The sequence below is a fragment of the Bombyx mori genome, chromosome 14, assembly GCF_030269925.1.
Source record: "Bombyx mori chromosome 14, ASM3026992v2".
Lineage (NCBI taxonomy): Eukaryota > Metazoa > Arthropoda > Insecta > Lepidoptera > Bombycidae > Bombyx > Bombyx mori.
The window spans coordinates 1,342,834-1,370,007 of record NC_085120.1 but is presented as its reverse complement, the minus strand read 5'-3'; the positions used below and the strand labels follow the sequence as shown (position 1 = coordinate 1,370,007).

At 39.1% G+C, this 27,174-nt stretch overlaps 2 protein-coding genes and 1 long non-coding RNA gene across 4 annotated transcripts in view; 1 reads left to right on the top strand and 2 right to left on the bottom strand.

The window, feature by feature from the left end:
- LOC101739490 (uncharacterized) overlaps positions 1–27,174 on the bottom strand; it is a 250,911-nt gene that overhangs the window by 89,309 nt on the left and 134,428 nt on the right. For both annotated transcript variants that reach the window (XM_062672000.1, XM_038015378.2), the window contains exon 2: positions 2,315–2,364. The gene's annotated coding sequence lies outside the window, so the exon portion shown is untranslated. The remainder of the gene's footprint in view (positions 1–2,314; positions 2,365–27,174) is intronic.
- On the bottom strand, positions 10,156–10,847 carry LOC134200134 (uncharacterized). The gene is made up of 2 exons (XR_009974912.1): positions 10,635–10,847; positions 10,156–10,338 (listed from the first exon to the last, which is right to left on the bottom strand). It is a non-coding gene; the product is annotated as an uncharacterized LOC134200134 (long non-coding RNA).
- Positions 14,768–17,424, top strand: LOC134200133 (uncharacterized). The gene is made up of 2 exons (XM_062672233.1): positions 14,768–15,128; positions 15,230–17,424. The coding sequence occupies exon 2, from the start codon at positions 16,151–16,153 to the stop codon at positions 17,381–17,383; it is 1,233 nt and encodes a 410-aa protein (XP_062528217.1). The 5' UTR covers positions 14,768–15,128; positions 15,230–16,150; the 3' UTR covers positions 17,384–17,424.

Below are 27,174 nucleotides of genomic sequence, written 5' to 3'. Positions count from 1 at the left end.
TTTTTTTTTCCACAGGAGAAAATCGCCGGATCCCCACCCGCGCGGCAGGTGGGGTATGTGGGAGTTGAACCTCACTAAAAACTCCTGCCGCTCACAACCGGCGCCCTACCTCGGACCGGGCCGGAGCCCAGTCGGGGCTATTCATGCGGTCTACCATCACCCGGCTTCCTATTGCGGGTGAGCGTGCAAAGCACGCCACCCCACGTCTGGGTCTCTCCCCGCACAAAACGGGTGGGACCCCTAGCTCTTAGGGGGCCAGGTCACGGATACGACCCCGGTCCCGACCCCCTGCTCGGCGGCGGCGGGTTTCTGCGTAGTGAGGAGAGCTTTCCCTCACTCGGCCCGCCGCCTCCTTCTGCGAGATGGTGCACTCGCAGAAGTCGAGCATAGCCTTCCATGACTCATCGCTGCCAAGCATCGACGCCACGACGCCAGGCAGCGACAAGTCAGGTCCTATCTTTGCGACCAGGACACGGCGCTGCACCTCCCACGCGGGGCAGACAGCGAGCGTATGCTCCGCCGTGTCCAGGTCGTGTCCACAATGGTGACACCTCGTCGTCGGCTCAGCTCCTATCCGGCGCAGGTACTTCCCGAAGCATCCGTGCCCGGTCAGCACCTGCACCAGACGAAAGGTGAGACGTCCTTCGCCACGACTCACCCAGTCATCAAAGACCGGGTAAACCGCCTCGACGGTCCGTAGCCCCCACGTGGGGTTGGCCAATCGCCTCGATCACGACTCGAGCACGGACCGCCGAGAATGGGCCTTCCGCGCCCGTAGCTCACTTTCGGGGAGACGCGCCACGCCCCGAGCACGAAGCTCGCTGCGCCACCGATAGTCGGCAGCGAGCGACTCCGCCTCCAGCTCCCATGGCGGCGTCCCCGCCAACACACACGCCGCCTCGAAGGAGACGGTGCGATATCCGCGGAGAGCAGCGTATACTTAGCCAATGATGTATAGTACAGTACAGTTTTTTTTATGATTGAAGGATTACTGGTGGCCTGGAAGTTTTTCTAGTTTCGCCTGGGCAGGTGGGCGAGCAAAGGCTCAGCTAAGAGGGATGGGATTTGCTAACAGCTACCCGAGCGCCTCCGAAGGAGACCTAACAACTCAAGAACAGCTGCTTCGCGGATGAATCTACCACCGGATCGGAACGGGACCCGGCAAGAAGATGCGGCGAGCAACTCAGCGGGCTGATGCATGGGTTAGGTTGCACGTCGACCTCTTTGTCGAGTTCAACGAGTAAGTTTACCGGGGTCCCTAAGCCTGCTCCTAATGTTAGAGCTGAAGGCGTCAAATGCAAGGGTTATTGGATCTAGTACAGTACAGTGTGAACGTGTCCTTAACAATGTATGGTGCGCGATTTTGTTGTGCTCTGAGCTATATACTATATGTCATATTATATGTTATCTATATATTAATACGTGAAGAAAAAACTTTGTATCCCTTTTTACGAAAATTGCGCGGACGGAGGAGTATGAAATTTCCCACACTTATAGAAAATATAGAGAAGAAGTGCACAATGCTAATATTTTTTTTAAATAATGCATAAAAGATACTTTAATTCTATAAAGAAAACATTACACAGACTACATACCATGTATTTGACGCACACACGCATGCATACTATTTATTTATTGTCAAACTTTTGTTCTTGACGTCTGTGGGCAAATTGAGAATAGATTAAATATTGTTTGTCTTTATTAATATTTTTCTATAGTGTATTCTTGGCGAAATTTGTGATTATTAGAAGTATAATAGTTTTTGAAAATAGAATCATAATAGTGTACAAACTTACAATTCCAATTAATTATAGTCGAATTTCGACTACTGCGGGACCACTAGTATTTTTATTTTTATTGCTTAGATGGGTGGACGATCTCACAGCCCACCTGGTGTTAAGTGGTTACTGGAGCCCATAGACATCTACAATGTAAATGCGCCACCCACCTTGAGATAATATAAGTTCTAAGGTCTCAGTATAGTTACAACGGCTGCCCCACCCTTCAAACCGAAACGCATTACTGCTTCACGGCAGAAATAGGCGGGGTGGTGGTACCCACCCGCGCGGACTCACAAGAGGTCCTACCACCAGTAAAAATGTACTATATGTATGTACCAGTACTATATGTTTAACGTTATTGCTGTCGCGTTGTCTGTTATTTCAGCATCCGAACCTTTTGTAGTGATAAATACTTTCTATCAATTTGCCGTTTTATGTACCAATTCAGTTTGCAATACGCTACTTTACGATACGCACTAAAGTGTACTGAGCGCTTCTCTATTAAATCAACGATCATTAAATGAGAGCATTACCTAATAATTATGCTCCTTAATGATTCGGCAACACGAGAAGCAGCTCACATCTGTAACAAATACAAACAAAATTTGAATGTTCATGTTAAGAAATACGATAAACAATCAATAGTTAAATAAATAATAGTTTAAAAAAACTAAAAAAATACGCTTTTATAGAAAATCCAACTAAAAAATAGAAAATGTCCTTCTTCAAACAAGGCCTGTGGAGTATTAAACGGTAGGCAGCGGTTTGGCTCTGCCCCTGGCATTGCTGACGTCCATGAGCGCCGGTAACCACTTACCATCAGGTGGGCCGTATGCTCGTCTGCCTACAAGGGCAATAAAAAAAAAAACTAGACCAGACCGGCTTGTCCGTCCAGCTTCAGCGGAAAAGCCAGGCGAATTCAAAGGCAGTTACATCATGAATATATCAACCACCGGATCATAGTAGTCGCGACTTTGGTGCTCTCAAGGTGAATGCTTAAAAAAATTATTTGAGTATCGTTTTATTTATCTATATCGCCTTTATTTTAGTTCTGACATCGCGACAGTCGTCGCCAGACCTGAGAACATTCACCAATAACCATAGCAATTGCCATACCAATGCCTCCATCGATATTTATATCACTTAAGAATTCTTTTTTTTTTTGCCTATATGGATGGACGAGCTCACCATAGCCCACCTGGTGTTAAGTGGTTACCGGAGCCCATTGACATCTACAACGTAAATGCCGCCACCCATCTGAAAACTCGAGCTCTAAGGTCTCAATATAGTTCGACTCTCGATGGACCGTGGACTCGGCTGAAATTTTGCGTAATTAATAACCTTATATGCGGCGGGTTTATGTGTCCCATTCTACAAGAATTTAATTCAACTAAAGAAATGACGGTCCAAAGACACAATACTTAAATTAAATATAACTTGTTCATTGAAATTTATAAAATTAAATAAGAAATTAAAGAAAAAAGCCTTAAAGTTTTTTTTCGCCTATGCGCCATCATCGACATAGCTTCGCTTCAGAATTACAATGGCATATATTGTCTCATCTCATCATATAACATGACACGACACAAGCGTATAAAATGCTTGTTATCGGAGATGCCTCGTTATCGTCAATAGGACGACACCTCGCGGAATTGAATGCCTAACATCGATACCGGGAATAACTCGGACAAGGTCGCAGGGAATCCAAGGATATCCGAGATAATTTGCGCGTTAAAGAAATCTCTCTGTAACTTCGGGTGGAAAATTATTCAATTCTATTCAAACGTCAATCATCTTCATTGGTACGTGCAGAATCTGAATTTAATGCTATCGAAGTCCGACGAGCCTAGGTTCCACCAATGATGGATTGTTCCTGTAGCTAAATAACTTTCGAGGACGCATTAGCATCGCTTCATATGTCTGAGAACTCTTGAACTCCAATTGTATCAATGGCATCCGCTGAAATTTTTACGTGAATTCGAACCTGTGAAGTGTCGATGGGCATGTCACCGTAAAAGTCATATTTTTGAGTACATGTAAAATGGTAAATTGTGATTGTGAAAGAAGTCACAGTAGAAGTTCGTATATCAGGTAGAAAATGACTGGAGTACGTAAAAAACAGTCGCTTGAACGCACTGGCAAGCTTGTAGAATAAATTAGCCGGGCCGTATCCTACTGTCGCTCGGGAATCAGTAATTAATTCGCTCTAGAAAGTTCTAAACGAAATGCAGTAAACACCCAGTGCTATCCAACTAAAATACACGAACGACGCCAAATTCCACCTGCCGCAAGAATAGCATAACCCAGCCTCAAATCCTAAGCTAAACCCATAAAAGTTGAGGAACACAAGCCCCACCCCGGGGAATGTGACCACCGAAGAAAGATATCAATTTATGAGGTACCGGTTTATTGCGATAGTAAAAATAACTTTTGGGTCGTCCGTGCGTTTCGGTCTTCTAAATCCTTTCATCCGGGTCCTGGAAGGGTTTTAGTGCTTTAGTTTTGCTAATGACGATTTGTGGATATTATTTTTTTGTTGGCACACGTGAATTATCGGCTCGCAGCAGATATTGACTTACGAACACAATTAATGCTACTCGAGATCCTCGTGGAAGGCGTGGAGTGTCTTGAGCAATCGTGAAACACTATGACTATAATAGCTATAATATATTTCGGAAATTTAAGTTTTTACAATTTACATTTTTACAATACTCAAGAACATGGTAATAACAATAAAGCCTAGACAGACGTATATGATTGGCTATCATATCTCACATGATGGTAATAGTGAATAGAAGGAGAGAAATAGAATAGAAAGGAATAGAAATCATCTGAATGCATGGTAACATCAACTTTGGGTTATCAGATTTTAGCCTCAATATCTTTGATACGACTGTCCTACCCTACAAACTGGAATAATAATGTATTCACGATAGAAATTCTTTAGACATAGGCAGAACCCACCCGTATGTGCTAGCGAGTTGTCTTACCCTCAGAAAAGCCGAATTTAGTGGCAGGGAACATGTGAAATTTTGGACAGAGAATGTTATTAAAGAGGTGGTGGTAATTGCTTCTGTGGATGAATCAACAGTATTATTCAAAGTTAACCGGAGAGTATTTATTCACTGTCACTGTAATACGTTCGGAAATAATTTTACGGTAGTCGGAAGTGAGGTAGAATGAGGTAATTTACTATAGGGTATAAGAGATAGCCGTTTCATACAAACACACGGGCCAAAACCAAACCCGGCATCCCATAAAAAACGTTTGGGCTTAATTTATTCGCGAGGTGTTGAGTGGAGTGGATATCTGTTGGACCGTATGTGCTTCTGTGTACCAGCAAAAGGATTATATCCGATGAGCTTATTCGTGGTTCATTACATTTTACGAACGATATTACAAATTACAATTACATATCACGTGTTTCGATTTGAAGGGTGGGGCAGCCGTTTTATTGTAAAAACTGAGACCTTAGAACTATTATCTCAAGGTGGGTGGCCACATTTACCTTGTAGATGTTACCTATTTTACCTATCTTTGTGGCGTGATATGACGATGAAAAACCATGACCAGAATCTGGAATATCGTGTGGCATCATACAACACAAGATATTTGACAGATGCCTGAATCTCGCTTACGACATTTTCAAGATAAGCTTGCATATATACAAGTCCGAATAACAACATTCGGATCGGTCATCGTTCTCGTCGAACCCGTCGCTTGCGACGAAGGGCTTGACGAGTAAATTAACCCTCAGACACAGCCCACTGAGTTTCTCGCCGGATCTTCTCAGTGGGTCGCGTTTCCGATCCGGTGGTAGATTCTGCGAAGCACGGCTCTTGCTAGGGTTCGTGTAAGCAACGTCGTCAGGTTTGAGTCCCGTGAGCTCACCTACTAGTTGAGGTTACGCTAGCCTCTCAAGCCTCTCAAGGCTATAAGTTTAAGTAGGAAAAAAAAACATTTGGACCGTTGGTCTACCGAGCAATATCACCCGCTCGGTGGAAGATCTTCCCTTCGTCGTTATTCCCAAAATTGTTAGTAAATAATTCAGTTGCCGATTGAGGAATACCATTTACACGGAGCGCTGTGAAGTTATTGTAGCACCGATGAGACCATTGTGTTGGTTTATTGCGGGTACGTGGGCCACGCAATGGAGCCGTAAACCAGAAGTTTCTGATTAGAATTTATAGTGTTCACGTTAATTGGATTTCATGATTTGAAAATTAATTAAAACGTTAAGATGATGATGAAGAAGCACGTGATGCGTTTTGTCAGTTAATAAGTCATGTGATTCTGTATTCTGAGACCCTAAACATTATTATGGTCACTATTGCGTAAAATGTTAATGTAAAAAAAAAGAATCAACAATTCTGTTTACAAAATTACAGTTTAATTAAAATTATTTTTACAGTATCATCAACACCGATTTACGAATTTACACCGACGTAGTTCCGTTTTTTTTATTGCTTAGATGGGTGGATGAGCTCACGGTTCACCTGGTGTTAAATGGTTATCGGCATAGACATCTACAACGTAAATGCCATCACCCACCCAGAGATATGAGTACTAAAGTCTCAGTTTTTACAGTATAACGGTAGCCCCACGCTTCAAACCGAAAGGCATTACTGCTTTTTTCTTTAATTTTGTCCATATGTTTTGAAAAAAAAATCGGTTGTCTGTAAAGTCGGTTCACTGATGATAGTTGAACGTGACAACGTCATAATAAAATACTGATGGAATGGTTTCATTTTTCAATTATCGCAATTATCGTTGGTACTATAAACAATTGACACCACATTCACTTTTCACTGAACTTCATACTTGACGAAAACATGTAAATGTATTATTGTATAGCAGCTGTCCGCGCGGATGCATCGCTCACTCAAGTAGGAGAGAGACAGATGTCGAACGCTGCCGAACGCGGAGGCCGATTGTGCCTCTTTGTCGCTCGTTGCGCGCTCTCGCTTGCAATTCAAGCCTTAAAATGCCTTAAATGGAACGCCTCAGAGCGAGGTAACGCCGCATGAGTCATGTTTTTTCGTGCGTGCAGCCGGCTCCATCGAATTATAAGACGTTGTCACGTCAAAAAACCCAAGGTAAACCTGAATTCAAGAGTTCCCTGATCTATGAAGAGAGAAGCCTGCGTTTGTCTGTGGGACAGCTATAAAGCAATCGCATAAAACAAAGTTGTTATAAAACTATGATGTGCGTCGTTTTTTATGACTTAAAATAGCATAGTAGAAAAGTTTCTCGTATTTCACAATATCTCTCTTGACTATCCCTTCATAGTTCTAAGTATTACTCACGTGTTGGTTATTAACTGGGAGTGTGTACTTCTGATCGTTTTAATCATTACTTGTTGAGTGCTTTTATTTTGGGCGTTCCTTCGCCTGACTGACGCTAGTTCGACTTTGGAAAATGTATGAATCTGAAACGTGAGCCAATTGAATGTGAACACGTTTTCTTTTTTCAGAATACCCATGACTAGAATAGAATTAGAGCCCATTGAGTTTTTTGCCGGATCTTCTCCGTGAGTCGCAATTCCGATCCGCTGGTAGATTATGCGAAGCACTGCTCTTGCTAGGGCCTGTAATATTTTTTTTTATTGCTTAGATGGGTGGACGAGCTCACAGGCCACCCGGTGGTAAGTGATTACTGGAGCCCATAGACATCTACAACGTAAATGCGCCAACCACCTTGAGATATAAGTTCTAAGGTCTCAGTATAGTTACAACGGCTACCCCACCCTTCAAACCGAAACGCATTACTGCTTCACGGCAGAAATAGGCGGGGTGGTGGTACCTACCCGTGCGGACTCACAAGAGGTCCTACCACTAGTGAATACGCAAATTATAATTTTGCGGGTTTGATTTTTATTACACGATGTTATTCCTTCACCGTGGAAGTCAGTCGTGAACATTTGTTAAGTACGTATTTCATTAGAAAAATGGGTACCCGCCTGAGATTCGAACGCCGGTGCATCGCTAGATATGAATGCACCGGACGTCTTATCCTTTAGGCCAGGACGACTTTTAAATAGCAACATCATCAGGTTTGAGCCTCGTGAGCTTACCTACTTGTATACTCAGACTGCGTCTGTGGGTTTATTTACTCGTCGAGCCCTTGAGTTGAGTTGAGAGCGACGGGTTCGACGAGAACGATGACCGGAGATCCTCATTGGTTGTCTGCCACGTATTAAATATAAATTTTATCAATCTTAAATCGTAATAGTAGTTTTAATTATGTCTGCGACTCGCAGTGAGCAAGATCGAGATTGTTTGGTTAGAATTAAAGACGAATAAATAATCGACGAACCTACTCTTTAAGGTTCACTAAAAGTAGCAATAGAACATACGACATTTTTAATATCTATATTAAATAGTTATATGTACTCGTATATATGAAGGGTAATACATTTATTTCTGTAAATACCCGAAACGGAAACAATTGAACGCGGAACAAGTTACAAGAAAAATATCACAAAATCAAAGGATATTTCGACGTATCCAAAAAAAAAAAACAAAGAATCGTAAGAAATATCGTGTGTGCACAGAAATTTTTATGCTCAGACAGAAATATATTCTCAAAGGAATGAAATCGGGCATCAAAAAGGAAGTCTGCCTTTGAGGAACGTTGAATCTACGGAATACGACTAACGTGATATGAGCGATCGAAAATATTATGTACAATGTTTTTTTTCGGTAATATCGGCTAGCACACATTCGATAAGCAATTGCTGGAAACGAGACCACGCGATACCTAACCAAATCATGTTTACTACTTTTTTTTATTGCCCTTGTAGGCAGACGAGCATGCGGACCACCTGATAGTGAGTGGTTACGGTCGGCCATGGACTTCAGCAATGCCAGGGGCAGAGCCAATCCGCTGCCTACCGCTTAATACTCTCCACAAGCCTCTTTTAAAGAAGGATATGTCATAGCGCTCGGGAAACACCGTGGAGGGGAGCTCATTCCATAGCCGGATGGTACGTGGCAAAAAAGACCTCTGGAAACGCACTGTCGATGAACGCAGCGGTTCCAGATAATATGGATGAACTCTGCTCCGATGGCGGGATGTGCGATGATAAAAAGGAGATGAGGGGTTCATCTCAAACAATTCCTCAGAGCACTCCCCATGGAACATACGGTACAAAATACAGAGGGAACCAAAGTCCCTTCGCAGACCCAGAGGTTCTACAAAGGTAGAGGTACTACAATGAGTTCCATTTAAATGTCCCAAGATATAATTCTCCTTTGTTATAATTCTCCTATTGAAAACAGGTACGAGATTGTAACAGATATGTCATAAACACAAAATTCATTTCACATAAATGCTGACTATTATCAGGTTTTCAATTCGGAGTAAGCAGTAACAGTAATGAAGCGATCGAGTGGCGTTTGACATATGTTCGATTGGATCCCAATAGAAGTATATGTTGGTTACCTGTTGCGTGTCTGTCGCTGTTGTTACGCCTTAATACGCCACGGTAGAATAACGGATCAAAGTGCACTCTGTAAATGTTTTAATAAGATATCACGTTCACATAGTTTATGTTCAAGTTACGTTTGCTAGAGTCTGGCATTCAATCATTTGCTTTAGTATAGTTTGTTCAGGGATATGTACCGAATAGGACTGATCTTTGTGGCGAAGCTTTGGGGACTCCTATGTCCAGCAGTGGGCGTCTGTGGGCTGATAGAAAAAAATGCACGTGTAATTATATAGTAGCACGTGGTGCAACTTGGCCTAAAGACACAAACCGCTGTGGCGCCGTCTTCGATCAACAATAGTAACTAGATAAAGGGATACGTACAAAATTAAAGCAAAAACTGTCCGCGTGAATATATACTTATATAGCTACATTCGTTTACTAACAAACGGAGAAAAAAGTTTTGAAACACTTTTACGTTCAAACTAATAACAACTATGGCACCTAGTAATAAAGTCACAAATCTCCAAAACATTATCTAATACTTACGATCATTCGTCACATAAAACGAGCAAAGCAATAAATTACTCCTGTCACTTACCAATAAAAAGACATATTTTAAACAACTTTTAATGTTAAATCAATCTTAAATAGCAACAAATAAAGTAACTTTTTCCTTAATTGCTCTGAGAACTAACATCGTTTTGCTTTATTTATTTTTGCTTCTTGAAATGCCGATTTGTATTTACTACAGGAGGTAAGGGAGTCGCGCTTAACACTAAAATAATTTATTAATGAATTAAAGTAAAAGTTTAGTTGTTTACTTTTTATGTTTTGGAAATGTATGTTTGTTAGTATCTATACATTACTTATTATTTTATTAGCGTTACGTTTTTGTGTAATATATATTTTTAAGTTTTCGCGACCAGTGCACATAATAAAACAACGTTTAAACGGTTTCAAGCGTGGTATTTTTATTACAATGTTTCGGCCACGTTTCAGTAGCCGTGAGCACGGAAGGCAAAGATGTCCAGTGTCAATAAGCGGAGATCTTAGCTGGCTTATAAAAGTCATCTCTTGTTTCTCTGGCGACAATCGAGATCCATTCTGCACACGTGATTGCTAGGAAAGCTAAAATAAAAATGGAAAGCTAAGTATCTAATGAGAGTCTAACAAACAGACACAAAAGCAGCATTAACCAATTTTAACCAACTAATTTCGAAGTGCTGCTAACAAATTTTAAAAAATTATTACAACACAAATCTACTCCATGCATTTACTGTTCTGTTAAGCAAAAGTTTGTCCATGTGTTGGCCGAGCCTTGGCCAACATTTGTAGCGGTGGTTAAAAATCGGTAATTTTGTTCAAAATTTAATATTATTTATAAGTTTAAAGCTTACAATATAGTTTATACTTCATGTACTTACCGAAAGTAAGATATTCCGGCCGTTAAATTGCTTTTTCGGGCCTTATTTTTGCAACTTTTGAATACACACTGCGGTATTGTGAGACGGGTTGACATTGGCTGTGTTTGAAGTGAACTAAACAAAATAAGAGCTCACATTTCAAGTGCGCTGTTATTTGACGAGACGGATTTTATGCACTGACCCGAAATCTAGTTACTATTGTTGATCGAAGGGCGCCGTGAATCTGGTGGTAGTGCTACCCGTGGGACCCCCCCATTCTGACCGGATTTTCACCCTGGTCGGAGATCAGACGTCGGGTGCAAAAATTAAAGGGGAGTCGTTTAGTGGGTAGGGTTCTAAATTTCTTCCTAAGTCCCTAGGCGCGGGGACCTCGTAGAAGGTCCGCCCCCGGAGCGAAAAAAAAAAACAATCCACTGAGTTCCCGAGAGAGATCCTGTGATAGTTTGTTTCAGTGAATCACTGCTCTTGCTAGGACAGATGTTAGGAAATTCTCACAGGATGGGCGCCGTGAGCTTATCCACCAGTCAAGCTGGAGCATTGTTGGCAGAGAAAACAAGAGACATGTTTTTTTTTTTAATTAAAGCGAACGAAGCCACAAGTTAAAGCTAGTTTTTTTGACTAGTCAGTACATTATGTTTCGGGAATTGTACTTAACACACGAATTAGGTTCAAATGGAATCTAGACTCAACTTGTCGCAAAAAATGACTTCTGATCATTACTATTCATATATTTTCGTGAAACAACGATTTTTTAAATCCCTTTTGCGTTTCGAGCTCCACCTTTGGCCTACGTAAAAACACTATCCTTACAATCGACCCATATCGGGTAGAGAAGTGAAATTGCGACATAAATAACACGGATTCAAACCCCGACCCGAGTGAGCATCGATCAAGCACCGGTTCACGCATAAAGCTATTCTATTTGAAACGATAGGGTCTAAGAAGAATCGATTAATCGGCTTTATACGTTCACTTGCCTTCTGAAATAGAGTTGTACTGAGGATATTATAAGAAATCGATATTTTCCTTTCACAGTAACATTTTCTTAGTAAATATTACTTATAATCTATGTTAGTAATTTTAAAATCTAACACATAACTATTTGACTATTTATGACAATATTAATAATAACGATATACTTGGGGCAGGCGGTGTTGTAAGTTCGCACGGGTTGGTATCACCATTCTGCCTGTTTCTGTCGCGAAGCCGTCATAAAGCAAATCTTTAAACATACACGCAAATTTTATATGTATAAGCCACAACAATTTCTTAGTCTCCTTCGAAAATAGACTGGGTCGTACGACCAAATTGATAGTGAGTATCCAGTGATACCGATGGATATCAGCGGTACTAGGTACAACCTGCGTATCACTCAAGACTAGGTTCGAACCTTGTTATTATTATGTGTTTCGGTATGAAGGGTGGGGCAGCCGTTGTAACTATACTGAGACCGTAGAACTTATATCTCAAGGTGGGTGGCGCATTTACGTTGTAGATGTCTATGGACTTCAGTAACCACATAACATCAGGTGGGCTGTGGCTCGTCCACCCATCTAAAAAATAAATAAAAAAAGATTAGTGGTAAAAATACGTGGAAGGAGTTGCTAAGCAAAAAAAAATATTGTTCAAACATTTTGCGTTCGTAATATTCTGACTACTGCTAAAGTTAACTCAAAGATTAACGCTAGAATTGTGTAAATAAGTGGTGACCGGTACCAGAAAGCCAAAATCAATAGCAGTTGACCGATACGGCGGGCTGATATCACTGTACAAACACACAAGTCAAATTCGAAGCTATTTCCTCTTTAAATATTAATATTACACTCAGTGTGTAGATGATATAATGACGAACGCAGATTTTTATTTCAATTAATGTAGGAATATTATTATATATGTAATCATATTATTATTATTTTTTATAGGCAGACGAGCATACGGCCCACCTGATGGTGAGTGGTTACCGTCGCACATTGACGTCAGCAATGCCCTCATGGACGAAAGCAATGCCGCAGTATCAGTGGAGGTGCATATTTTGAACATGCACTGATAAAAAAAGTTATACAATGCAGTAGACTTGGACTTTATGCCTCAAGGAAGCTGGTGGCCTCATGTCGCGATGCTTATAGGCACCGGTAACTATTTAATACCAGAGGGACCGTCAGCTCGACAACCCGTCGATTGAAAATAAATCTCACACGTATCTCATCGTCAAATCGACTCAGTCATTCAACAAATCCACCGACAAACAGACAAGCTTTGTTTAAGTTCCCACATAATAAGATATTTTCAGATCCGTTACATTAAAGACTTCCAAAGGATGTCAATCATTGATTCGTTTTACCACTATATTAATATCTATTTTTGGAGTTTGTACGTTCGGAGAATATTCTTAGCCGTCTTCTTGGTCATTTTCTGGTGGAGCGAATATAAAAATTATTGAAAATAATTCCGTTCTCAGCGAGCAAGTACCGATCTCTGAGTTGTAACTCAATGCAATTACTAGTGGTAGGACCTCTTGTGAGTCCGCACGGGTAGGTACCACCACCCTGTCTATTTCTGCCGTGAAGCAGTAATGCGTTTCGGTTTGAAGGGTGGGGCAGCCGTTGTAACTATACTTGAGACCTTAGAACTTATATCTCAAGGTGGGTGGCGCATTTACTTTGTGGATATTTATGGGCTCCAGTAATCACTTAACACCAGGTGGGCTGTGAGCTCGTCCACCCATCTAAGCAAATAAAAAATAAAAAAAAACTCAATTAGTGATATTTATGAGATCTAAAAAAAAAAACGATATCGCAGTTTTATTGAATTTAATTTTTTTTAAGAAATACAGACTCACCGCCAACTGCTGACTATTTCACGACTGACTCTTTGGCGAAGATGGCAGCAGATTTCAAAATTTAAAACCCAAAATCGATTAGTGTACTTAGTGCGAGTTTTTTTATCGTTTCCGATAGCGTAAAAGCTAACTCAAATTTGTATGGAGTTGGAACAGCGACAAAAGTAGACGTAAGTGATTACAATAGAGCATTACTCGTACGCGACAGAGGAATAAGAAGGGTGGTGCTCTCTACCTGTGTATACATAGATTTTACTATAGTGGGTGAACGTAACCAGCTTTCGTGTGATTCGTATATGATTGCCTGGTGGCAGGGGTTCTCCCGAATGTGTCATGATTTAAATCTATATATATATGAATTGCTGTTCGTTAGTCTCGCTAAAACTCCGGAACGACAGGACCGATTTGGCTAATTTTGGTCTTGCATTATTTGTGGAAGTCCAGTTAAAAGGTAGATAAATATGAAAATGCTCGGAATTAAATAAAAATAACAATTTTGTTTTTCCTTTGATGTGTCCCCCGTCGGACGGATTCCTTTTGATTGTTTTAAGTTTATTTTATATAAAAGTTTAGGTCTTTTATTTATCGATTGAGGCACTGCGAAGTCTGAGGGGTCAGCTAGTTGAAAATAAAATTACCCATTTACCTAATTCCTATGAGATTTGGTAATAAAAGTTCCATTACATTTTTAAGGTGTTAAACTTTCATAAGCAATTTCTTTTCGGCTTTACGAAATAATCGAGGGCCTTCGGCTGTAAAAATAAAGCTTTATTTTCGTAAGTCATTGGAACTTCTACTTAATTAAGTCACGTTTGGAAAGCACGCGATAATAGCGTTTAAGCTACAGAAAATCTCTTTTAACAGAAACTTGTTTGTATAATAAAGTGTATTACGGAATTTTGTTCGTTTTAATAGTAAGCCTCTTGTTAAGCTTGGCCTGAGCTTTTTTAATGAATTGTCTGCCACGATTCGTAACTGACAAAGTGCTTTTACGAGTAAGTATATAACGACGGCAAAAAGCAAACCTGCTGTAACCCACATCAGTCACGATTTTTTTTTATTTCATATTTGGAATCAGAAAAAAAAACTCAGTCGAATGGTTCTATTCCCTTGGCTCAATGACGATTAGAAATTTTTGTACAGCAATAGAAATAATCCTATTTTTTCAGAAAGACAACTGGTTACTTGAAGTAAATAACAAGAAAAACAGCATTTTCCTAGCATTTGTTATTTACACCAACTTTGCTTTTCCTAATAAAGTAATCATTGTAGTTACAGCACCGTTGTACGCTGGTTAGTGTGGCTTACAGCAAAATTGCATATTATTTTTTAGCAAGGTACCACGTTTACGACATTTAGTATATAATAAACAATTGATCCTTGTAGTGTACTACAAGAATAACAACTATGATATTGTAGACAATCGCTAATTACGGCAACATAAACACATAAAAGTTTTTAGATTCCTGTTATCTATGCCATTTTTAATACAATATTACTGTGTTGATTATGTGCGTTTACCGCCATTAAATACGCGCGCTCGCGCTCACTTGGTCGCGGCTTACCGCGTCGCTCAGTCGCTTCGCGGCACCCAGGAAGGTATGACGTATTTGCTGTTACTGTGTGTCTTCGCGGAATTGGAGTGACTTTAAAAGGTAAGTATTGTTCTTGTTATTATATAATTTAAAAATGTTATGTTAGTTTCCTACCTACTGCAAAGTAAGTTCGTATAACTATAAACATTAATTGATTTCAGATGTCTAAACGCCGTCTTGATTGGAAAGAATCGCTAAAACCGGATGTTACTGTTGGCAAAAAAAGAGGAAAAATAAACATTTTAAAAGATGAAACCTATAAAAATGAAAATGGTAAATTGACTCTTGTGTCTAGTATTAAGACTAAAAAGACAATCCACGCAAACAAATACGATTAATAAAAATAATACCATACAAGAATTCACAAGTACACTCAGGTCAGAAATTTGTACTCCTGAAATGTCTCATGTTGAAGAAAAATTTCAATTTATGAACAATGATGTGGTCCCCACTAACAATGATACTGATACACAAAAACAGGACAATGAGAATATTGAAATGACTCCCCGACAGTTATCACGTAGATTAGATGTAGAAAATTTAACTCCAACATTCAGAAAACCCGACTGTTTTTTAGCAGAAACTAAAGAAGTGATGAAAATTATTACACCAGTAAAATTATTCCCTACACCATCCAAGACGCATATAAAAGAAGCCTTTAAAATTATTCCTCCGTACGATTCTGAAGAAAATGAGGAAACTAAACATAATTTTAGTAATTTAAATAACATTACATTAGCGTTGAATGAACAGAATCATGAAGATAATAATGGTGAAGGGAAATTTTCTCTAGACTTAGACTCTAGACAAATACACAACGAGCCTAGATCAGAAAATGAGGCTAGTATACAAGAAGTTGCGCTTACGATTACTTCATAAATGAAGGAGAAGGAAGGAGAAGAGTTTGTCAAAAATATCTTCTAAGTACTTTGGGCATAACTCAGCGATTCATTCTGTACACATTGGAAAACACAGATGGTGGGTATGCGAAAACCGATGGACGTGTATCAAATGGTGGATCTAATAGAACTAACGAAATAGTTACAGAACATGCAAACAACTTTATAGAATCTTTGCCGAAAATGCCATCGCACTATTGCAGGAAAGACTCAAAACGATTGTATTTTCCCGAAGAATTTAGGAACGTATCTAACCTGTATCGTATATACAAAGATAACTGCAGGCAAAGTGAAATAAAAGCAATGTCTTTTCAAGTATTTAGGACCTGGTTTAAAAAATCTTACAATATCGGTTTCCACGTGCCAAAAAAAGATAAATGTGCCATTTGTGTGAATACCAAAAATAATGAAGAGAAATCCGGAGAAGAAACAGAAAAAATACAACAGCATGCTAATGAAAAGGATGAATCATATAAAAGATTTAAATGTCATCAAAATATACATAAAAAGGATAAAAGTATAATTTGTGCAAGTTTTGACATGCAAAAAGTTTTAAATACTCCACATGGAGATTCAATGATGCTCTATTTCAGTCGAAAATTATCGGTTTATAATTTTACGATTTATGAAAGCTCTACTAGAAGAGGATACTGCAATGTGTGGACAGAGATAGATGCAAACCGTGGAGCTAACGAAATTTGTACTTGCTTATATAATTACATTAAAAAAATTGACTCATGTGGTTTAACAAGAACTTTGTTATTATATTGCGATTCTTGTTATGGCCAGAACAAAAATAAATTTGTCCTTAGCACGATACGTTACGCACTGTCTCAATGCAAAAACATAAAGACAATTCAAATTAATTATTTGATTCCTGGCCATACCTATATGCCGGTGGATAGTGTTCACGCTACCATTGAGACTAAAATAAGAAAGTGTATCATTTGGGCACCATCACAATGGCCTACTATAATGGAATTGGCACGTCTGGATCCAGAGCCATACAAAGTTGAAGTACTCAATGGAAAAGATTTCACTGGTTTTGACGATCTTGTTAACTCTACATTTAATAAAAAACAAAAGCTACCAATTTCAAAACTAAGTATTGCTACCTTCAAGAATCAAGAACCCAACTTGATGTATATTAAAAATTCAATGCTACCTGACGCAGAAACCATAACAATTCCTTTGAGTCCATTAAAAAATACAAATTGTTTGAAGGATATGTTATACCCTACAGCATTAGAAATATCTGCCAAAAAATACAAGGATTTAACGAGTCTAGTCAATAAAAACATAATTCCTTCAAGGTTTGCTGCAGAATACAAAAATTTAAAAGTAAGCATTAAAGCAAAGGATTACTTAATGGACACAGATGAAGAAGACATACAAGAAATAGATAGTGCAAATTGATTTAAAAATTGTTAAACTGATTACATTTTGATTTTATGATATTTTATAATGTTTTTAATTTACCCTAAAATAATTTATTTATTCAACATTTATTGTTCACAAAACATACATAAACTTTTGTTTTTGTTCTTTCCAGATAATTTCCAGATAAATATTTTATTTTGTTCTCACAAAATAAATAAATTTCCATAGTTACAGCGTTATGTTTTACCATCCTTTCAGTATTTCTAGCAGTAACTACAAATGAAATGCATCTAGTTATACACAAGAATATCATTTACTTCAGAATTGACACAGATAATTTATTGGTTTATGTAATTACATCAAATATTCTTTACGCATAAATGTTTGATTTTGAGTCTCCCATACATTTATATGCTTCATTTACAGCAAATTCACGTAACAGACAAAAAGTTGCTATTGTTGTAACCAACACAAACACATAATAAAACTTACTTCTGGTAAAATCTTAGTATTCGGCTTGATAGAAAACAAAAAAATACATTTTGGTTCTTAAAATGATACTTCTAAGTTTTATAGTTTAGGAGATTTTTTTATTTTTTTAAATAAATAATTTTCTTTTGCCTCTGGTGAACATTTTTCATTTTGTGGGTTATAGCAGGTTTGCTTTTTGCCGTCGATAATATTTCGGCCTTATTTGATATTTGAATGGTAATATGAAACTTGCCAAATTGAGAAATTTCTTTGGTTTTCACGACTAGTAAACATAACTAAAACAATATTTAGTTCCTTCCTAGCACCTTCCGTGCGTCACGAACTCTGTAAAAAATTCGAAGCGAACAATCAGTAGCCTTGATACGTTGATAATCTCAAATGAAGATGTTTCTAATGAATTAAAACAAATAGGGTACATTTTATAGCACGAGAACATATACTGAACAACTTGAGCTCTTAAAGGCAAAGTCAAGGTTTATATGGCGGGTCACTGCGCACGCTTTCTGAGGTAAATCTGAGACGACATCTAGCTCTGAACACAGCGAAAGCTCATCGGCTTTTCAAAACCTACAGAATTCCACTAAATATATAAAACGTAAGAATCATAAATTTAATAGTAAATGTTTGACAAAACCCAACAAATTTCTGTATACAATTAACCCAAAACGTAGACAGGTAAAATGTAATAATGTATTTTTCGAACATATGAAAACAATATCGTGTTTACATCTACCCACCCACCCTGTCCTAATTGAGAGCGATTTGATATTTCAGGCGTGCGTGTTTGTTACAATTACGTGTAATTGTTCACGTGTGACAAACAAATATGATTTGGCTACCTATTGTTAGAACTCGACCACGGGAATGTAAAGGGCGGTTCTGGTTTTGGCATTCCTCCTTGCGTCGATAACCCTCAAGCCTGAGGGTCGTGGTTGCCTACTGAGTTTCTCGCCGGATTTTCTCAATGGGTCGCGTTTCCGATCCTGTGGTAGATTCTGCGAAGCACTGCTCTTGCTAGGGCCAGTGTTAGCAATACTCCCGGTTTGAGCCCCATGAGCTCACCTACACGTCAGGAGAAGCTGAAATAGCCTCTCAAGGCTATCAGCATAGCATAGGTAGGGAAAAAAAGGTCGTGGCCACCTCTAAAAACTTTCCTGGATTATCCTGCGCCACTCCTGCCTATCCTCGGCTGTGTGGATAACAACGTAGACTGAAGTGTTGAGAGTGGAGCGTATCTGGTCCGACCAGCGCATTGGATTTCTGGCTCATGAGTGGATGAGCTCACAGCCCACCTGGTGTTAAGTGGTTACTGGAGCCCATAGACATCTACAACGTAAATGCGCCACCCACCTTGAGATATAAGTTCTAAGGTCTCAAGTATAGTTACAACGGCTTCCCCACCCTTCAAACCGAAACGCATTACTGCTTCACGGCAGAAATAGGCAGGGCGGTGGCACCTACGCGTACCGCGCGGACTTACTAGAGGTCCTACCACCAGTGATAAGTTCTTCGGCATACCTTGCCCGTTACCAGCAGCTTTAAATTGTCATTAGTTTTGGTATTGTGGACGTTTAATAATCTGGTTATGCGGTGTTGTGAGGATAATTCATTGCGCATAGAGGAGAAACTTAGCTAGCAGCAGAGAAACGTGATTATGGTCATAATGATGAGTGAAATATGTCAAAGTCCGTCGGATGTTACGTTGCTTTCGGAGCTTATAGACATCGCAACGTGAACATTCACTTTGACATATAAGGCGACGATGACCTAACTAATTTGTATACAGACTGGAATACGGATCTTTTACAACAGAATTAGCGGGGAAGGTGAATCTGCCATTTATATTGTATTGTAAGTTTTCATATATGCAATGAGTTGTTTATTGAAACAAAAAAAAACCAAGTCGTTGCTCTGAAATGAGTTATTTATTTTATTAACTTATTTCTATACTTACAACTATTATAATTATTTTCGAACCTGCAAAGAGAAACAACATTGAAAGCTATTGCTTAAATGTGTAAACCTTTTTATAAATTTGATTTTTTTTATTATTGACGTGTTTAGGGCGACGACGACTGTTTAACATTCGGCCTACAGTATCGAGTATGACTTTGTGCGACAATACTAACTTGTGCTGATAGTAGAAAGTGAGGACAGCCTTGTCATGAATTCTCTTGAAATACCATTCCAGTTATTGACATATGCAACACCATGCAAACAGTTAACCTTTACTATTTCCAGCTAACTAAATAGTAACGTTGCGCCGACATATAATATTTACAAATATGTATCTCTGCCTATTTTCGGTCACCACATCGATGGCACAAACGACCAACTAATCTGTTCTAAACATATTCTCCTAACAAATTGTATATCAATGTTTACCCATGACTAATGTATTCGAGTTGCACACGTGTTAACCTCCTGTGTGATTAATGCGAGTTTTTTAACTTCTCGATCGCGTTTAAGTTAACCCAAATAATTAAGGGAAGCTGTTCCAACTCCATACAAATTTGAGTTAATTTTACGCGATTGCGAAGTTAAAAAACTGGCACTAAGCACACTGATGTCGTTGGGCTGAAAAAGCTTGTGAGGACATGAAGCTTTTGGTTTAGTTTAGGGTTTCCGAAACCTTGAAGAAACGTGAGGAAACCAACCTTTTTTTTTACTGAAGCAAAAATATTTTATCGGCATGTTTTAGTATTTGGGAGTCCCGATTTAATGAAAGAGTAGTTGTCGGCTTCTCGCGATTCCTCCAAAGCATGACGCCACAGCATTAATGTTTTAATTTTTATCATGATCCTCGCTGCCTATAGTCGAGTTTAACCTGAATTGTCCTGTTTCAATTATTGCAAATCTTTGTCTAGCTTTAGCTCTTTTATGGCCTTATGTAAGCAGACGGACGATGGATCTTCACAGCGCAAGAGGTTAAAACAATAAGTTTTTCTAGATCACCAAGATATCTACAAGCAACACGTTCAACTACTCATGCCGCTAAAGAAAGAATCAAAGGTATTGTGTACCAACTAACCCACCCTTGAAAACGCATCGACGTTACGCGGTAGGAATAGGCAAGATGGTGGTACAAACTTGTACTGGCTTACCCTACCTCATAAGATATAAAGGGAGAACGCTGTTTATACTATTGTCCGCTGAATCTCTTAGTAGTTGGTCAAAACCCATGGGAAAAAATGGGGAGATCCTATATGCTTGATAGATATTACACAGCTGTAAATCGAATAGTAGAAGTTTTTAAGTCCAACGCAAACAAACTCCGAAAGTTACTGCCAGCAACTTGATTAATTATACGAATAATATTAACTTCATTTAATCAAGAATAAATGCTTAATCACTTAATTGGTCCACGGCAAAACATTAGAAACTAAATGTAATTTTTTTAGATGAAAAAATAATCTTACAGCAGTGTTTTGTCAGATTTAGGACTTATCTTTTTTTAATTGCATAGTTGGATAAACAAGCTCATGTTCATATTTCCTATGCTGTTATTCATTTACGACATACAGTTCTCCAATAGCTTTCACTTGCTACCCAAATAAGAAGAATGTTTTGAAAATCAGAACATGAATACCGTTAGCCACTGGTCCAAATTAGTATTTTGATACGGACTCTGTGTACCAATGATTGAAAATTATTATTTCCTGGAAGAACTAGGTAGAATAGTGGTATCCATCCTGAGAGTTACTAATCAAGAAAGCATCGAATAGTGTTCCTTTAAAAAAAAGTGCGTGCGTACAAAGTACACATGTCAGAAGTGAAACTTTTTGGCGAACTAATTTATAAGTCTTGCTTGTAGTTATACAAATCTAAAACTTTAGATTTCCGAGACTTAGAGGAAGGGAAAAAAGAAGATATGTTCCCGCTAAAAGTCTGTCAAATGTCAATCTCAAACCTCAGTGTTGATAGTCAGAGGAAGGGAAAAAGGAAGATATGTTCCCGCTAAAAGTCTGTCAAATGTCAATCTCAAACCTCAGTGTTGATAGTCACGTTATGTTTAGGTTTCTAAATTATAAATGACTGATATTTTGCCAATTGAATTGACTAATTTAATTTCATGCTATTTGATTAATGTTCCAAATTCTTTTCATTTCATTTCAATTCCTATTAACATTATAAAATATTAGGCTGTATGGTATGATACATTTGCCTTTCCAGTTGGAAAAATACAACAACTACTACTACTGACATTTGACAAGTACTTAATTTCAATAGTAGTTTGATGTCACTTCCGTTGCATACCTGCGTGACGTTCTGTAAAAATGTTACCCTCATGCGCCTAAAGAAGTTTCACTTCAAAAAGTACCAAATATAGGTAACTGCCGAAGACTCTATCCAAATCGCATTTCAAGAGGTACATGTCAAGGCGAGCTATTTAAGGATATCCTGCCAGGTTTTTCGTCAGCTCAATAGTTCCTTATTGTTAACAGGTTTGTTTAAAGCATGTTTTTTTTTACATTTACAAACTATGTATTTTACTGTATTATCATCCGTACTGCGTAATGCTTCCAGAGTTTTAAAACAATAAAATAGTCAAAACTAAGTTTAAATTGTCTTCTAAGATTTGTTTACGTAGTCCCTATTGAAGCCATGAGGAGAAGATTTCAAAACACTAGGTGCATCTTTAACAAATCCATTCTGTCAATAAAAAAATAGTCGAAATAAACCAACAGCGCAGCGGTAGGGGTCATTTACACGGGCCCCTAATCGCGGATAGGGCCGTGAAATGCGTTTCGTTGCCTAAGAGGGGTAAAAAGTGCAGTTGTAAGAACAGATGGGGTGGTTCTGACAAAAACAGGGGCGGGCTATTGAATAGACAAATTCTTTGGGCGCGGACTTGATAGACGACTGTTACACCATCGAAGGCAGATATGCAATTCGCTGTTTTACTGACGTAATTGTGTAGACACAGACACGGTCACAGTGCGCTCTTTCATTATGGAAGTCAATGTTTAGTTTTCATGAACGCGAAGAGATAGATATTTCTTGAAACTCCCCGTGGTAGACGTACCACTTATAATTTATCGAACCTTCAGACTACTGTGTCAATCTTACCAGAAGTGACATCATCGTATCTAATCAAATCATTATTTTAATTGGTATACTCGTTCTAAATTTTTGTATGAGTTTGCGTAACACAAATTATTTCTAAACTATAGAATTATTGTTATCGATATCACGAGCGATTCTTATTTCTATTTTGATGCGTTCTGTCGTATTTTGGCGCTAAACCGACATAGTGAATTTCTCACCGGATATTCTCAGTGGGTGATTCTTACCCTGTGGTAGATTCAGCGAACCACTGCCCCTGCTAGGGTAGATGTTAGCAAGTTCTGCCAGCCCCATGAGCTCGTGGTGAAACCAGAATAGTCCCTTGAATCTACTGGCAGATAAGTCGAAAAAAAGGCTCTAAGCAATAATGTCACCAGTTTATAGTCTAGTCGATACCCATGTCTTTCAATATACGGTAGTACTCATCATGATGTCTGTTGACTTATAGATAAGACGAGGTGGCCCATGAGAATTCCTCAAAAGAGAAAATGAGGTAGCCCTCCTACTGTAGACATCAATCGACATTTGCAGTGACAGGCGATGTACCGGCAAACTCTTAAACCCCGAGGAAAGACTTTTCGTAAGGTGTTCGTTTTGCTATAAAAACTGCATCAGGTATGTTCGCTACGGTGTATTGCACGGCACAACCACTAACGTATGGGTACAAGCGTAGGGGATGAGCTGAAATAAAGGGGATTATAGGGGAATTACGTTGCCAAGGCGACGCCTCGTGTGACGTGCCTTTATAAGAAAATAACTTAACCAAGTCGATTCCTTATGACGCGATAATATCGCTTGGGTGTTGGAATAGCTAATTTCATCCAGCGCCGGATATTGTGTTCGGTCGTGATTATTGGAAGATTGTAGGTGATTTTCTTACATTGAACTCAGTAATGTATTTACCAAGTTTTTATACTTTTCCGATTCCGGGATGTTTTTTTTTGTCAGTTTCTTAAATATAATCATTTTACTAAGCACGCAAGTGAAAACCGGTGATATTTTTGCCAAATTTTCGATCCGAACGCGCTAGTCGAAGCAAATGTATATAGTTTCAACTAAATCTAATAAACGATGCGGAAACGCGTTGACCGGGAAGAAACAAACTAAATACATAACGTAACAACTAGACTGCGCTTCTGACTATCTTTCTTTTTTTCTATTTATCTTGTTAACCTCGGGAGGTCATACTAGGCTCTTACATCGTATAGGCGAGCTCACGGAGCTCAGCCTGGCGAATTTGCTAACGCTATCCCTAGTAAGAGTATTTTGCTGAATCTACCACCGGATCGGAATTGCGAATAGATCCGGCTAGAACCTTAGTAGGCTGCGTCTATGAGTTAATTTACTCGCCGAACCCTGCGTCGCATTCGACAGGTTTAACGAGAACGGTGACCTGTGCTTTGAATGCCTAAAATCACCGATAATAGATTAGGAAGATCCGAAGTGACATGATTCCGACTATCTATTAAATACTATATAAATCTATACTATTAAATGTAATACACATATTTATTGCGACAACTAGCGTGACTCCGTCGTACTCTGACAAAAAACTCTTCCGAATTACCATGCCGATAACGTTACCAAGTTTCAAATCAATCGTATAGCCGTTGTTCGTTCGTAGCATATCCCTAACAAGCGGACGAGTTTTCTTTCGACATCAATTTGCTCTAAGCATAATACCCACCCAACTTGAGAATCAAATGTCGCTTGTGTCGGCTTGGTAAAAGATCTTCTCTTTGATGTTTCCTACCCTTCCTCCACCACAATACTGGTGTCCAAAGCCCCCAAGTACAACTTTTTTCTCTGTAATACGTAATTAACTCATGTTCACCAATGACTTCCATCGAATAATTAAAATCAAACATGCAAACAAATGTGCGTAACCACTATATTGAGACATCGGTCTCATAGTCGATGGCAGCATCCACGTTGCGATTTATATCGGTTACGGTAAACACTTAACATCATTTAGACCGTGAGCTTGTTCACTTGTCTACTCAATAAATAAAAAATGGTACCTTTCTTTCTAGTAATTACGAGAAAATTATAAATTTCGACTTTCCATATAGTTTTGATTTTGAATCGCATACAGTCGCATCCCTTCTCACTACTATACCCAGCTACGTAGTAGTAGTATTGTAGCTAGTCGAATTTCGACCACAAACAGCTTAAGTTCAAACAAAATCCATTGCCACTTCCAACAAGTACACTATTTTTCTTTCCTACCTAAGCTGACAGCCTTGAGAGGCTATTTCAGCGTAATCTTAACTAGTAGGTGAGCTCGCGGAGCTCAAGCCTGACGACGTTGCTAACATGAACCCTAGCGAGAGCCGTGCTTCGCAGAATCTACCACCGGATCGGAAACGCGACCCACTGAGAAGATCCGGCGAGAAACTCAGTGGGCTGTGTCTGTGGATTAATTTACTCGTCGAGCCCTTCGTCGCAAGCGACGGGTTCGACGAGAACGATGACCGGCGCTTGAGGTACCTAAAAGCATCGTTAGTGGATCGGGAGGATCCGAAATGACGTGAATACTCTGCGCTAAGCGAACAGTGGACGTAAAAAGTCGTTTATCAGTCGGCGATGTGTATGAACGTGTGTGATCACATGTACGCGTTACGCGAAGGTCAATAACATCGGCAGTGCCGATAAATCAACTGTATCGTACCAATTGCACGAGCTTTTGCTTCGTAATATAATAAATTAACTAATATTTGTAGCAAATAAAAATAATAATATCATACGTGCTCGAAACCCGCGCAAAAATTTAAATTAATTGGTTAAAATCAGTAAATCTCTAAAAAAACATACCCGATCCTACGGAACAAACGGGTTAACAGTCGATGTTACCCATAAAATTAACCCACAGACAGAGCCCACTGAAATTCTCGCCGGATCTGCTTAGTGGGTCGCGATTCCGATCCGTTGGTAGATTCAGCGAAGCACTGCCCTTGGTAGGATTAGTGTTAGCAAATTCACCAGGTCGAGCTCCGTGAGTTCGCCTACATATTCGGTGAAGCTAGCATAACCCCTCGAGGTTAATAGCCTAAGTAGGCAATAAAGCCAAAAGACTGATAGACTAAATAGTCTTTGGACTAGTGAAAGGGTTTTCTTCGTTTCTCACGAGTTGTAAATAATTAAAACCAATTTTACGGTTTTATCTTGCGTTCGTTATGGTCATTATAATATATTCCGTGACCACGAAAACTGTAAAACGTCGTTAATTATATGACAGTAAAAAAAAAACGCGAGAAAGTACCCAAACAGTAATTTTAATTATAATTCTGTCCACTCCCAAACTTTCAATTCGTTAATTCGTTTCAACTCTTCGGCAATAAATAAAAAAAAAAATTGCCAATAATATAATTATAAGTGCTTAAGTAATTACCTGAAAGTTGTATATGCGGCCTTATACCTAGCAACTTAACGCTGATATTCATTTGGCCGCATTTATTGGGTTTAGACTTACCATTCATCACTGATCATTCTGATAGACTGAACCATCAATGGGGGGTAACGTCTGAACGCAGCACGATTGTTCACGGGAAATTTGTTATATCCCATTAATTGCTATATAGATTATCTACTTACACTAATAGCAGTTCTGTTTGTCTGTGGTTAATCGACATTAAGACTAGATTTATTACTAGTGAAGAGCTGTGGTCAGTTACCGGGCTAACTGTATTGGTAGATATTGGGAAAAATATATCGAGAATTTTTGTTGGATTTGTAACCCCATTGTAGTACGGCTCAATGGAACTATCACCTTATTCAGCCACGAAATTGTATGCGTCTCTGTCTAATATTTAGAATAATCTTTATTATAATGCCGAATTAGACATAACGCTTCGTGTACTGCATCATTTCCGTTGTGATATCAACACGGGATGATCAAGAGATCATCTACATTAGCTTTTTAAATCAAAAACTCGTTTATAGCAAGTGAGGTCTACAGAACAATATTCTTCAAATAATCTATAGTTCAGGACTGAATGATATGGAATATCAACAAAACTGGTGGTAGGACCTCTTGTGAGTCCGCGCGGGTAGGTACCACCACCCCGTCTATTTCTGCCGTGAAGCAGTAATGCGTTTCGGTTTGAAGAGCGGGGCAGCCGTTGTAACTATACTTGAGACCTTAGAACTTATATCTCAAGGTGGGTGGGTGGCGCATTTATGTCGTAGATGTCTATGGGCTCCAGTAACCATTTAACACCAGGTGGGCTGTGGGCTCGTCCACCCATCTAAGCAATAAAAAAAAAAAT